Source organism: Xyrauchen texanus, chromosome 30, assembly GCF_025860055.1.
Source record: "Xyrauchen texanus isolate HMW12.3.18 chromosome 30, RBS_HiC_50CHRs, whole genome shotgun sequence".
NCBI lineage: Eukaryota > Metazoa > Chordata > Actinopteri > Cypriniformes > Catostomidae > Xyrauchen > Xyrauchen texanus.
Window position 1 is genome coordinate 25,290,805 of NC_068305.1, and position 14,243 is coordinate 25,305,047.

General features: G+C 36.4%; 2 protein-coding genes across 6 annotated transcripts in view; one reads left to right on the forward strand and one right to left on the reverse strand.

The window, feature by feature from the left end:
* LOC127623717 (zinc finger protein DPF3-like) overlaps positions 1–5,683 on the forward strand; it is a 44,885-nt gene extending 39,202 nt beyond the window's left edge. The window contains exons 9-11 of one of the 2 annotated variants that reach the window (XM_052098182.1): positions 394–506; positions 824–905; positions 3,534–5,683. In XM_052098182.1, the coding sequence (XP_051954142.1) occupies positions 394–506; positions 824–905; positions 3,534–3,601 (263 nt within the window). In that variant the 3' untranslated portion in view covers positions 3,602–5,683. The remainder of the gene's footprint in view (positions 1–393; positions 507–823; positions 906–3,533) is intronic. The other variant, XM_052098181.1, reaches the window with a different exon arrangement.
* A 22-nt stretch (positions 5,684–5,705) lies between these two features.
* The window catches only part of LOC127623715 (regulator of G-protein signaling 6-like), a 106,425-nt gene continuing 97,887 nt past the window's right edge, over positions 5,706–14,243 (reverse strand). For 2 of the 4 annotated variants that reach the window (XM_052098177.1, XM_052098179.1), the window contains 4 exons: positions 13,181–13,367; positions 10,763–10,852; positions 9,972–10,025; positions 5,709–8,730 (listed from right to left, as the gene is read on the reverse strand). In XM_052098177.1, the coding sequence (XP_051954137.1) occupies positions 8,680–8,730; positions 9,972–10,025; positions 10,763–10,852; positions 13,181–13,367 (382 nt within the window). In that variant the 3' untranslated portion in view covers positions 5,709–8,679. Of the gene's footprint in view, positions 8,731–9,971; positions 10,524–10,762; positions 10,853–13,180; positions 13,368–14,243 lie in introns of all 4 variants that reach the window. The other 2 variants (XR_007968084.1, XM_052098178.1) reach the window with 2 other exon arrangements.

Genomic DNA, 14,243 nt, shown 5'->3' on the forward strand with positions numbered 1-14,243 from the left:
GTCTTGTGGCTATACTTCTAAACGGTGAGTATTTTTGTTTACGATTGGCCCTATTCATTTCTATTGTAAGTGCCTTACTGTAACTCTTATTAAACGAGGGATGTCAAATGTTTTATAAAATTTCTTCGTGGTGATCTCCATTATGCAACAAAAGCTGTCGGTTGAGCTTAATTTGTATTGAACACCGAACATTCCTTTAATAAATGCCATAAATCTATTGTTCAATGCGTTAGCTAATGTTAACGTATACAACCTTGTTGTAAAATGTTACCTAAATTACATGTTGTGAAGTACATCATGGAAAAAATGTAATCGTTGTTAATGACTAAATTGAGTTACACTTCTTTTCATCTGATTGTTTTTCTTTCACCCTCTCTTTTTCTCTCTTACCAGGCCACCCTTCATGCCTACAGTTCACAGACAACATGATGCAGGCTGTACATACATATCGGTGGCAGTGTATTGAGTGTAAATCTTGCAGCCTGTGTGGCACCTCAGAGAACGATGTGAGTCTTGAAATCCTAATATAGGAATATATAATCATCTCTTTCCTTATATAGAACTCTGTAGTGTTTGAGGAGAATAGGAAATACTTTTTAGATGATATTTGTGCATTAGGCCTATTCCACATCTCACAAAATTTTCAAAATGCACATCTCAGGATTCTTTAAGATTGTGTAGATATGACATCATCAGCACACCATTCTGCCAATATTCAAGTGTCAAATTTTGTGCAGCTTCCTCTGACAACCCCCTCAAATGGCTGAGTCTGAGTTTGTGTTTGTGCATGAGCTAACAGCTTGGTGATGTTCTGTGTTTGTAGGATCAGCTTCTGTTCTGTGATGACTGTGATCGAGGTTATCACATGTTCTGCCTCAAGCCTCCCATGACACAGCCACCTGAGGGTAAGTTCACATCACAGCAGCAGCTAATAACAACTTTGTAACAACATGATTACACAGGCAATCGACATGTTTCTTCCAAAAGGTCATGTACTCTGAATCAACCAACTTCTGCCAAATTACTGACAAGTGACATCCCCCATTAGGCATTTTTGCATCAGTTCAATCCTTTCCCTCTAGCACTATTGATATGTGTTGTGTGAGCAAACTCCGAGACATGGGTGCTTGTCCCATGGAAACCAGGAAGTCATTACATTCATATAAACAATGGTGAGCAGAACTCAGAGGTTGCGTTTTCACTCTAAAAGTCATATTTACTGGTTAGATTTAGGGTTTGAGTTGGGATGTAGGGTTAAAGGGGTCATGACATGGGTTTTTTTATTGTATTATTATGTTCCCTTAGGTGCAATTATAGTATTAATATATATATTTTTTTTAAGAAAAACTTTTAAAATCTAGTGATTTATGACCTTTTCCCACCCTGTTTCTTGTCAGTGCCTATGTATCAATTATTGACGCCCCCAGCCAGAACAATATGCAAGTAAACTAAGTAAAAACACTGTGATTATTCATAATGAATGAAATTGCGCTTTAAAAAGTAGTTTAAAGTTTAAAATAGATTACTTACAGTTTGCGTCGTCGTTGTTCCCATAATAGTCGGCACGGACTTATCTTTGAGCAACAGTTTTCTGGCAAAGCCAGCATCATATTGAGATTTGTTCTCAAAACAGTCATCCTTAAAATGTACAGAACAAACGCTTAAGTTAACACTGCCGTGACTGGGTCGTCCGCAAAAAATAAACTGCATCCATTTTTCCCTGGCGTCTGGATCTTTCGGCAGCTTATTCAGAGGTTTTGTTTGACCACAGCCAGGAACAGCACATCTGTGTGGCATCGTAATTTTCCTGTGCACAAGTAGTCTCTGTCAGAGCTCGCTGTCCATCGACTGAACACTTGTGAGGCGCACGGCGATACTGAAATGAGCGTAGTTGTCTTGGCGCTTAAAGCGTAGTTATCTTGTGCTGGAGGCGGTCATATGCAAACGCTGTTACGTCACTTCTAACCGACACGTCACTTCTAACCATGAATCCAGAACGAGCTGTATTTTGAGCTTGATTAAATAAATGATTCGTTTAGAATGGGGAGGACGTCTTAAAATATTAAACTTGCAGGACGTTTTAATGATACAAAGACCTCTTATATACCAAAAGATCAAGGCAAATTTGGTTTCTCATGTCATGACCCCTTTAAATAAATATGCATTCCAGTTGACTGTATTACATCATTTACAACTAAAAATACAGTCCGATTTTGGCGCCACTTTGTGGACATTTCACCCAGAAAAAGAATTTGTTCAAGAAGGTTTAGCTGCAGGCCAGAGACCTCCAAATGGGGTTGGAATCTCCAAAAGATTACTCCAGAGGGGGCGTGGATACTCCAAAAGGGGTTGTCACTTCCACTTATGGTTAAGGTTAGGGAAAGGGGCTCTCTAAATCTTTAAAGGCAGTTTGAAGCTTCCTGCAATACCTGCAGCTATATCCTTCTCCAGTTGTTCAATAACATTTTCAGCTTTTGCCACTAGGGGGCAGTGATTCCAATTTCAGTAAGCACAGGCTGATTTCAGCAGCAGAACATTTGACATACTGTTGCCGAATTCAGTGCGATTAGGTCTGAAATCAAAATTGTGGAATAAAAAGTCCCTGTCAGCTTTGAGGCCATTTATTTGCTAGTGTACTCTTAAAGGTTGACAAAACTAACTTTTACCAGTATTAACACATAGAAAATATACATACATCTTTCAATTCTGCTAAAACAGGCCAAAAATATTGATGACTTATCTTGCTCTACACAGATTTTTGTCAAATCAAATCCTCTCAAGAATGAGAATGTCCCTCCCCCTAAAACCACCTACCTATATCATGGTTCTGAGCTGTGATGTAAAAATTTAAGGCAATTGGCATTTATTTGTATTTTTTTTTATTAAAGAAAATAGTCCTTTCGTATGTCCAAACTACATCTTCCTATTTCAATTGAAAATACATCAGCACAGTAAGGAAACATGTGCTCATCAAGCCATTTCTTGGGGTAACCGATAGCTACGGCTCTATAGTAGAAGAGTTGCTGAAGAAGAAGCGATCCAGTGACTTGGCACGCAATCCACACACTAAGAAGAAGATTGGAAGAGTCCCATTCGAAGCCATTATGAATACACACACACCTGTGATCATGTCAGTTGAATTCTGTATAATTGTTGCTTGGCAACAGCAAACAGTCTAGAGTTAGTGAGTTGTATTCTGTATTCGTATAATTATTATTCTTAATAAATATATTAGCTACTTGAACATTGGTAGCTTTTATTATATTACTGTTGCCACCATTTTATTAAAGCAAATAGGCTGTGCTTTACAGTAATTACACAGTAATGCTACTACTATGTCACAACCTCAAGTGTATATGCTTTAATAATATCAATAGACTAAATAGTTTCTAAATTTACAAAACACTAATAACACAGAATGGAAAGACAGATACACAAATAGCCATGCACTCAGACAAATACACAGTACACATACTCATGTAATGAGTCCACTTCAGTGGATTAATGCTAGTATCTCTGTGTTTCATCTACAGGAAGTTGGAGTTGTCATCTGTGTCTTAATCTTGTGAAGAAAAAGACATCTAGCATCGGAGAGCCATAAACATTGTGAAGAAGTTCCACATAGATGCACGTACACATGCACAGCAGACTCCGGATGGAAGTTAATCTCTGTTTTCATCTGTAGTTCTTCTCCTGTTAGTAGTGTGATGTGGAATAGCCTTCCTCTACCTCCGTGACAAACAATTTCAACCAAGTCTACGCAATTGGTGGTAGTCTACCTCGCAAATATCCTGCTCGCTATGAATCCAAAGGCAGGATTGATTGCTCGAAGTTCAGATAGTCCAACCATGTAGAAGTTTAGATGAAAAATACAGCCACTACATTATCCCGATTGAATGAAGTGATAATCAACAACCTATACAAACAGAAGCGCTAAAGCTATGATTCTAAGCTATTATTTATTTTACTGTACAATGGACAAAGCCATGAAATGGCAAATTCAAAATAAAAAGCAATATTACGGTGACAGTTTATTGGCTCAGTTTCTACTGTACAGCTTTAATAAAAGTAAGCCACGATTATTTTCAAAATCGCACCGACTAACTCCCAAAACCCTTTCATACTATAACATAGACACACACCAGTGGTACAAACCTTTTGTATTTACTTTGTTTTTCACTTAGAATAGTTTTTAATGTGTCTGTGGTACGTATTTAATGCAAAGACTTCTGTTTTGGCTTGCACCAAGAGACTGTTTAATATAAAGAGGATTATTTTGAATAGATGCCAAGTTTTCCATCATTCAGGTAGACGTTAGAATCCAAGAATAATTGTAAAAGCAATCTTTAAATGGAAAAACAAAACTACTACGTAATAGTTTTGGCAATGTTCCTCCATGTATTTAAGCAACACAGAGATTTAACTTTGTCAGGACTGGAAAATAATTTGTGTTAAATGGTTCTTATTTGTTCTTTTATACTGTATATATTTTTAGCAGACAATTGTGTGATTGCAGAATGACATGTTAGGCATCATATTCATGTATTATGCTTTTCCTTGTGCTTTAGACAACACCTTTTCCCTTTTGGTTACATTTTGAATGCATCAGGCTGGTCAATTTATGTTACTCTGTGTTTGAATGATTTGGTTATGCTCCAGGAACATTCCAGTTTTGTTGGTCCTCGAACCTTCTTTTGTTACCTCCCTCTGTTTGTAGGGGGAAAAAAAGCACTTCATACCTCTCTGAGTAAAACATCTGTTCACTCCATTTAGTATATCTTTGCTCTTGATATATTAGCATATCTATTTCCATCTGGATATTCTCTCATGCCATTCCCACCTCCTTCATCTGTATAAAACATTAGAGGCTCTATTTTCAGAGCCAATTCATCAAGACACTCCAGATTCTCCTATCTGTTGAATATTTTAGCTATGCATTTTACCTATTTCAAGGGACGTGTACATTTTCTATATATATTATTATTATTTTTTTTTTTTGCCATATCATTTCTTTACCAATGCAACAAGTGAGTAAATGATACATCAACTACTAAAATATTATTAGTGACTTTTGTTGTTTAGAGTTCATTCTTTGCTCTTCGGTAAGCCTTTAGAATACAGTAGGGTGATTTTTGTTAAGGAAAAGAAAAGAAAAAAAGAGATCAATGTTTTTCTCTGACAGCAATGATACAGTGTTTGTATTCATCTAAATCTTCCTTGGGAGCAGCAACAAGAATCTTACAAGACTGATAGACGTCTAGTCATAAAGTATAAATACAGTTTATAATAAGGATTTAAGTGTAAAATGAACTGTCACCCAAATGTATCTGCCATGGCTTGTTACAATGGCATTTCTCTTATGACATTACTTATTGAGCACTTAAAGAATCCTTTGCAGTCAGATGAATCATTTTGTAATTGTTCTTGTTTTGTTTAATTTCTTATTCCTTTTTCTTTTTTCCCTATGTTATCCAAAATGTAATAAAAAAAAAAATGCAAAATCAAGACAGTGCTAAATTAACCATTTAAACAATGAATTGGTAGTACCTCTTATGCTTAACACTAGAGGGCCTTACTTACACAGTAAATGAGATGAGCCACTGTAGGACACCACCTTCCTCTATAATGCCCTTTAAAAGGACATTTCACCCAAAAATGAAATCATATATTCACCTCCATGACACCCCAGATGTGTATGACTTTTTCTTCTACTGAAAACAACGTTTTTATAAGAATATAACAGCTCTAGGTCCTTACAATGCAAGTAAATGTGTACACAAATTTGGAAGCTTAAAAAAAAAGCACATAAAAGGCAGCATAAAAGTAAAACAGATAAAAACGTCATTAAAAAGTCATTTTTTTAATATAAATTCTGCTCCCTGCATTATGCATGAAGAATGTGAGAATTGTGAAAGTGGAAGAGAAGATTGATAGTAAAAAATAATTTAAATATTGATCTGGTCTCAGCCACACTTATCATATCGCTTCTGAATACATGGATTAAACTACTGGAGTCGTGTGGATTTTTATGCTGCCTTAATATGCGTTTGGAACTTCAACATTTTGATACCCATTTACTTGCATTGTAAGGACCTAGAGCTGAGATATTCTACTAAAAATCCTTGTTTTGATTCAGCAGAAGAAAGTAAGTCATACACATCTTGGATAACATGAGGGTGAGTAAATGATTAGAGAATTATCATTTTTGGGTGAACTATTCATTTAACTCTGATATTGGTAATTTTTTTATAAACTGCCTAAATGGCGGCTTTATTGAACTCAAACCTGTGTGTGAAATTATGAATTGATGGCTAGCTACTTACACATTTCTGATTTCTAGATGTGCGGTGTTCAATGCACGTAACCGCTGGTTGATACTGTGCATGTTGCTTGACAACTGGTAACTCAAACAGTTAGGAAAGTGAACTATATTTGGCAGGAAAATTGTGCATGAATTGTGTTTTATTACTATTAATAATACCTTTAAACATTTATTGAACAAGGGCATCTTTTCCCTGCTGAAAAGAAAGCTAAAATTATCATATAAGCTAGTTGGCTGGTCATAGCTAGTTTAAGCTGGTCTCCTAGGTCTCCTGACCAGTGCACAAACCCCATCTAAAACCAGCCTTGATGACCAGCTAACCAGCCAAACTGCTTAGGGTTATAATTGAGCTGTTGCTTTCATTTTATTAAAGCAATAAATGTTTGCTTTAATTACACAGAACACATAAAAGACTTTGAATAGCTATGCAGAGAAAAATTCAAGCTTTTCCAAAGCTCTCCAAACTGAATGTTTATTGAATGACTCAGGACTTCAGGTCCTCCTTTCCATTATGTTGACCTACTGATCATCATCTTTGTCATTGAAAAAACTAAAAGTAGTAAAACTCTTCCATGCATAGTTTTGTGCTGAATATGGCACTTGCACCGCTAAGTTATAATCACATTTCAATATTCTACACAGCATCTTCTATATACAGAATAGCTGCAGAGTCTACACATTCCATTTCAACCTAACACGCTGTTACGAGTCAACAAACCATTTCTACCTGAATATATGAAGAGGGGATGCGCCATAGCAACCACGCACTTTTCTGTTCTGCCATACTGTCAGCAGAAATTCGTGGGCTAACGATAGCAGAGACAATCCATGTGTTCAAAGTTACAGCAGCTTGTTAAAGTCTTAAGTATCACTAGCAGTGATGGTGCTTCAAGAAATAATGTCAGCAAAAAACCTCCACTGGGGTTGCAATGGAGAATGTCCAGAGGTGATGGAGAGAGTTGTTGTTTGGTAAATATGTGCTTTCTTCAGAATGTCCAGCTATGAGAAAATCTTTCACATTGATTAGAATTTTGTGAACTGGTGTTGTCCACTCAATTGTGATGAGTGAAGAGCTGTGTTCACCTTATCTTTGTGCTCAGAGCAAAGGGCCATCATCGTCATGATCATCCAACATCATCATAAACACAGTGATCACTACACTGACTCTAAGCAACTAGGTGCTTAAATTCTAAGATGGATTTACAATACCATTCATTGAAGCAGGCCAGCAAGACAAACAAGGACCTACTATATGCATTTGTTTGAAACATACATAATGAGAATATTCGTTTGATGATTGTTTGGTCAAACATTTGCTGTAAAGCTGAAACACACTGACCATAGCATTAGCTTAGATAAGGTTGTGAGTTTGAATCCCAAGTAACATGCATCCCGATCAGCTTGAATGCACAGAAAGTCGCTTTGGATTTAAGTGGTTGCCAAATGCATTAAATGTAAATCTCTGCCATCCCATATTTCTCACTGGTGCAGGAATTTTCTGTGCTGTCTATATGAATCATCCTGGTATAAAATATGTGACTACTTCTTTAATCCTTCAATAAAACTGAGTCTAAAAGCTGTTGCTCACATCTCCGATAGAAGTCTTACATCATATGCTAATAGTAGAGTATAACATGGCCTGTAAACACAGATTAAATTATTTTCCATCAACAGAGTATAGTCTCCAAAATGGCAGGAAGTCATTAAAGTATTCAAATAACACTGAGCTGTGCGGGACCCCTCACTTCCACATTCATACTCCATATTTAACCACCATTTAAATACATATGTGACGAGAGAGTATTAAATGTTCTGTCCAAACCTCAATCGAGGGAACACAGACAGTGCAAGCCCTTTTTCATTTTCTCCTTTGAAAACTCTGAAGGTTTAAGACGTATCCCCTCTTCTTCCAACGCTTGTCGTTGACATGTTCTTGACATTGCCTACTGCATCCCTTCTCATCACACATTATGTTTTCCAAACTGAGAATGAAAGGGCTGAATTGATGTAATTTTAAATGGAAATCCAGTGGTGAGCGATCAGTTCCATACTCGCCGCAGTCTGGGTATAAGTATCAAATAAACTTATGTTGCTCTGGATGGTACAGGGAAATCTGACATCCATGTATTCAGTCATTGTAGTCACTGATTTAATAAACACAGACAACACTGTTGGTGTTTGGAGATTCAATTGGACTTATTGCATGCTGCCATCTACACTCTGTAGCTGTGCGATGTTTGGGTGGGTTTTGGAGAGAGGCTGGTCCATACACATGGCCCATCATAGCCACAATGCTTCCACCCCAACAAACCGCAGTTTCTCTGGATGGAACTGGACTTCTCAAAACATGGGACTCGTCAGGAGGACTGCATGAGGCCCGTCAGTCGTTTACTTGTCAGAGACTTGCCCTGAGACATAGACAATATTAATGTTTTCAATTAAGGAGTAGTTTTAGAATATAATTTATACATTCAATTGGATCCAGTTTTAGTTCAACATTAACATTTGATTGACTCCATAAAATCCATTTGATCATGTGTTCATAAAAAAATTGACTTTATTTTAGATTACAATTAATATGAATGTATAAAAGAAAGTGTAAATCTTAGGTCCTATAACTAATCACAATTTATTTTAAGTTTAACATCATTTTAATCACTTAAAGGGGATAGTTCAACCAGAAAATTCTCTCATCAATTACTCAACCTCATGCCATCCAAGGTGTGTATGACTGTCTTTCTTCAGCAGAACAGAAATTAAGATTTTTAGAAGAATATCTCAGCTCTGTAGGCCAATAAAATGCATTGAAACTCCAAAAAGTACATACAGTAATCATAAAAATAATCCATGCAAACTACGCATGAATATTATCAAAGTACAAACCTCAAGCTGGCCGGAAGCGAACATTTTTTAGTAAAAACTTTTTAAATATAAGTTTTAAATAAGTTTTGTTTCAGAAGACATTAATGAATCCACTGGAGTCAAACTTTTATGATGGCTATACAGTATGTGCTTTTTGGAGCTTCAAAAATTTGGCACACATTCACTTACATTTTATGGACCAACAGAGCTGAGATATTCTTCTGAAAAAATTTATTTGTGTTCTAAAAACAAAGAAAGTCATGCACATCTGGGATGGCATGAGGGTGAGTAAATTATGAGAGAATTTTAATTTTGGGGTGAACTAATCCTTTAACTAGTTCAGTGATGTTGGATGGATTACAAATATACAATAATAAATAACACATTTTCAATTTTGTCTCTCAATGAACATTAGGTCATTAAAGCTGCATGCTATAATAATTATAAAAGAATTAGCACATTTTTGTTTAAAAAACTGTTTTAAATAGAATATACTGAAGTATGTCACACAAAATATGTCCTCTTTCCCTTAGAAGACACTTAAAAAGTGTAGACAACTGATGCTCACTTAAAGTAAATCCAATCAGTTGCTGTCCAGTGAAATTAGGCAGGATAAATACAACAATTTAATCAATGAAAAAAAACCTTTTCCATGGTTCTCAGTAATATCCCATTTTCTTCTGGTCATATCTGACTGCCTTCCCATAACCACAACCCTTTATTTTGAAAGAAAGTTATAAAAAAATGGAGAGTGAAGGTGGATTTTTAGACAATAGGGGCCACTCACCACACTGCGAGTGAATTTCTCCAGGGAGGTGCGTCGGCCTTGGTCAGTCTCAGGCTGTGAAGCCGCAGTTATTGGAAGAGAACAGGGGAAGATACAGTGCACAACATGTGTGTTAGTAGGGAAACATGCATGAGGTCTAACACAAAAACATTTAGCAGACAATTAATGTTAATCTAGTATAAGAGCAATGAAGCCAAGGCACAATCAAACTGTAAAGATTAAATGGTGCTCTCATGTAGTCCTTAAAATTAAATTGGTTGAATAAGTATTTGGTGGCGAGCACAGAATTCAAGATTAGCCGAATTGTTAGCTTAGTATGTTAAAAAGAGTGCAATTCAACACTCATTTGAAAATAAAGTTGCCCACTGGTTGAGGATAAAGAAGAGGAAATCACTGCTTTTTTACAGTCAAAAATAAATTGAGAATTTAAATACTGTCAAGAACTGATTAAGAATAAGCTCCCAGCAGAACCTTTTTTTTCAACTCATCCTTCAGGGCTTTACAACCATCAGTGCTAAAAGGCGTGCCGGTGCGTACAGCCCACATTGAGCACTGACGACATTACAAAAACAAAAGAAAACCTCAATGTGCCAAAGTTGACATTTCATGAACCAACAGCTACAATATTGTTTTTTCATAAGTTGCCCTTTCAGAGTACCTTAATTATGCGTGAGAAAATAAAATGAAGGAAAACTGTTAAATTATGCAGATTTTATTTGCGTTTATCAGCAGAAAACATAAATAATGTAGGACACAGACTCAGGAAGCCCTTCTGTAACCCCCTCACTAACCTTCTTTTTAGCCAACAGGAGGTCCTGGTAAGCACTGGAGCGCAGGAAACGAGGGTAGCTGTCACTCTTCATCAGCTTGTAGATGTGGTCCTACACAAGAAAAACATTGAAGGCTGACATTGAGTCTGCAGCTCAGGATAAGGCTGAAGGCAAAAGGAAAGTATCTCACTGCAAAGTAATGAAAAAAGAGCCAACAACCTGCTAAAAAAACACTTTCTGCCCTCACCATTCTAGTTCTATTCCCCTCCTAATCATTGCATCACATTTGCAGTCAGGAATAAATGTGTAGGTGAACCTCTCTCAAGGGAAATAGACAATCTAGACCTAATAATGCATATCTAAAGCTCAAGCAGCAGTGGGTAGTTTAACTTAAAGCCATGATGTGCATGTTTTTGTTTCTTACACATTTCAAATTAAGCATACACAAGACAGACTCCTAGCAAGAGACATTTGGTATAAACTTTGTCAGAGTAGCAGCTGTCATTCACAGCAACAATGTGAAAAGAAAGTCATCATAATGTTAAGGATTCTGTAACACATTCTTCAATTATTCTATTTTTAAAGAATTTTTTGAAAACAGTTCACTGTAGTTGATGACAGTTGTTTCTGGCATAAAACACATTTTTCAATATTAGGTAGCACAAATCAGAAAATATTTAGCCATACTGTGTGTGTATATATATATATATATATATATATATATATATATATATATATATATATATATATATATATATATACACACTGGCAGCCAAAATTTGGAATAATATACAGATTTTACTGTTTCGGAAGGAAAATGGTCATTTAATTCACCAAAGTGGCATTCAACTGATCACAAAGTATAGTCAGGACATTACTTATGTAAAATCGGCACCTTCACATTTTGAAAAAAGTTATTTTTTATCAAATCTAGACAAAGCCGCATTTCCAGCAGCCATATAACTCCAACAGCTTATCCTTGAATAATCATGCTAAATTTGGTACTAGAAAATCACTTGCATTATATCAAACACAGTTGAAAGCTATTTGATTCATTTTCTGTGTGTTTGTTTTTGAGTTGCCACAGTATGAAATAGACTGGCAAGCCTTAAGGTCAATATTAGGCCACAAATGACAAAAAAAGGAAACAGCTTTCTCTAGAAACTTGTAAGTCAATCATTGTTTTGAGGAATGAAGGTAATGCAATGCTTGAAATTGCCAAAAAACTGAAGATTTCATACAAAGGTGTACACTACAGTCTTCAAAGACAAAGGACAACTGGCTCTAATAAGGACAGAAAAAGATGTGGAAGGCAAGATGTACAATTAAACAAGAGGATAAGTGCATCAGAGTCTCCAGTTTGAGAAATAGACACCTCACATGTCCTCCGCTGACAGCTTCATTGAATTCTACCTGCTCAACACCAGTTTCATGTACAACAGTAAAGAGAAGACTCAGGGGTGCAGGCCTTATGGGAAGAATTGCAAAGAAAAGGACACTTTTAAAACAGAAAAACAAAAAGAAAATGTTAGAGTGGGCATTGGACAACAGATAATTGGAAAAGAGTGTTATGGATCTTAACCCCATTGAGCTTTTGTGGAATCAGCTAGACTTAAAGGTGCATGAGAATTGCCCGACAAGACAGCCACATCTATGGCAAGTGCTAAAGGAAGAAATGTCACCCAAGTATCTGGACAAACTGACAGCTAGAATGCCAAAGATCTGCAAAGCTGTCATTGCTGCACATAGAGGCTTTTTTTTTTTTGAGAACTCTTTGACGTAATTTAAGAAGTTCAGAATTTTTTTTTTTTATTGTAATAGTACTTTTTCACATTATTAATGTCCTGACTATATACTGTGATCAGTTGAACACCACTGTGGTTAAGAAAAGTACCAATTTCTTTCCATAAGAGCAAAATCTGTATATTATTCCAAACTTTTGGCTGCCAGTGTGTGTATGTATATATATATATATATATATATATATATAATATAACTGCTACAGGGCCCTGGTCCTGATTCTAAGCATGTCTGTCAAGTCTTTAACTATGTAAATGTGTATAAGTAAAGCAGACAGACAAAATGCAAACTCTTTTAAAAAGACTCATGAGGACAAGGAACAGATGATCTGTCAGCATTTTTGTACATCAATCCCTCACTGAATGGCCAAAAAGTGTCATGTTCCTCTTTCATCATTTCAAAAATAAAAAAATATTTTTTTTTACTTTATTCCCACCTTAGTACAAAAAATAATTAAAAATAAAATACAAATAGTTTGACACTGTTTAAACATGATTATAGAAGACTTTGTTCATGTAATTGGATAATTTCCCCCAAAACTGCAAGGGTGTGGAAACCCTTTCATAAAAAGGGTTCAATTCATAAAAAGAACAAAAGCCATCAATGGTTGAGCACAATTTCCTGTGACAGGTTACCCACCTGGGCATCTTCAAAGCTATAGCGGCCAGGGTCTTTTAGATTCTGACTGGTGCGCTCATAGCTGTGGGAGTCGAGATTGATGGCACTGGGAGCTCCCTCAGCAAGAAACTCCTGCCAGATCTCCTGAGCACAAATTGCCACTTCCAGCAGGGGGCGGGACTTCAGATCTTGCACGGCCAACCAGAACCTAAAGAGAGAAAAATAACAATGTCAGCTGTCCAGAGAGTTGGTCAGGGACAAAGTTACAAATCAAACAATTCTGAACAACATATAGTTATTTTGTAAAATGCAATAGCGTTTACTATAAAGAAAAACTATAGAGTCACCACACCTTTAATAAGAACCAAAATTAAACTGAATATCAGAAGCTGATAATCATGCAAGAAACATACTGACAAACTGGACTAATGATTCTTATTACCAGGGGTGTAAATTACTTGAGTATTTGTACTTTACAATACTGCCCTACAAAGCCAAAACACAGTAACTGTGCCAACTCTGAAATTTAGAAAAATGGCTTCAAAGTTGTTTTGATAGTCCATCTGAATGTGGATTATAAAATAATCTCAATCTGTTTTCTCTGAATCTGAGGATATCCAAAACCATCTGATAGATCATAGTCAAAGATCTTATTTCACCTAGAATTTACAAAATGTCTAGTTCACCTTCTGTCACTCACTCAACGTTGTGTTGAATGTAGTGATACAAGGGGTCTTTCTTGAGAGCCTCGCATACCTCTGAACTTGAAAAAAGTCCAATTAGAAATTGGCAGACAGAATTTGCATGTTTCACCCCCGGACATACGGATATAAAGGGAAGCGGACGTGCGTCTTTCAGTCAGATTTTTTTCTTCAGAGCCCAGCGGTTGTGCAGCAACAAGCTGAAGTTCACTACTGTTCCACTCACCTCTGTTGGCAGAGCACTGCTGTTGGATCTACGGGGTGTTAACAGTGGCTTTCTCCTTCTCTGCACGCTGTGCAGTCCACGCCCCTGGGTGCTTCTACAGCGCTTCTGTCTAAAAGATTGTTTACTTCTAAAAGAGTATTTTCTCCTCTAAAAGAGT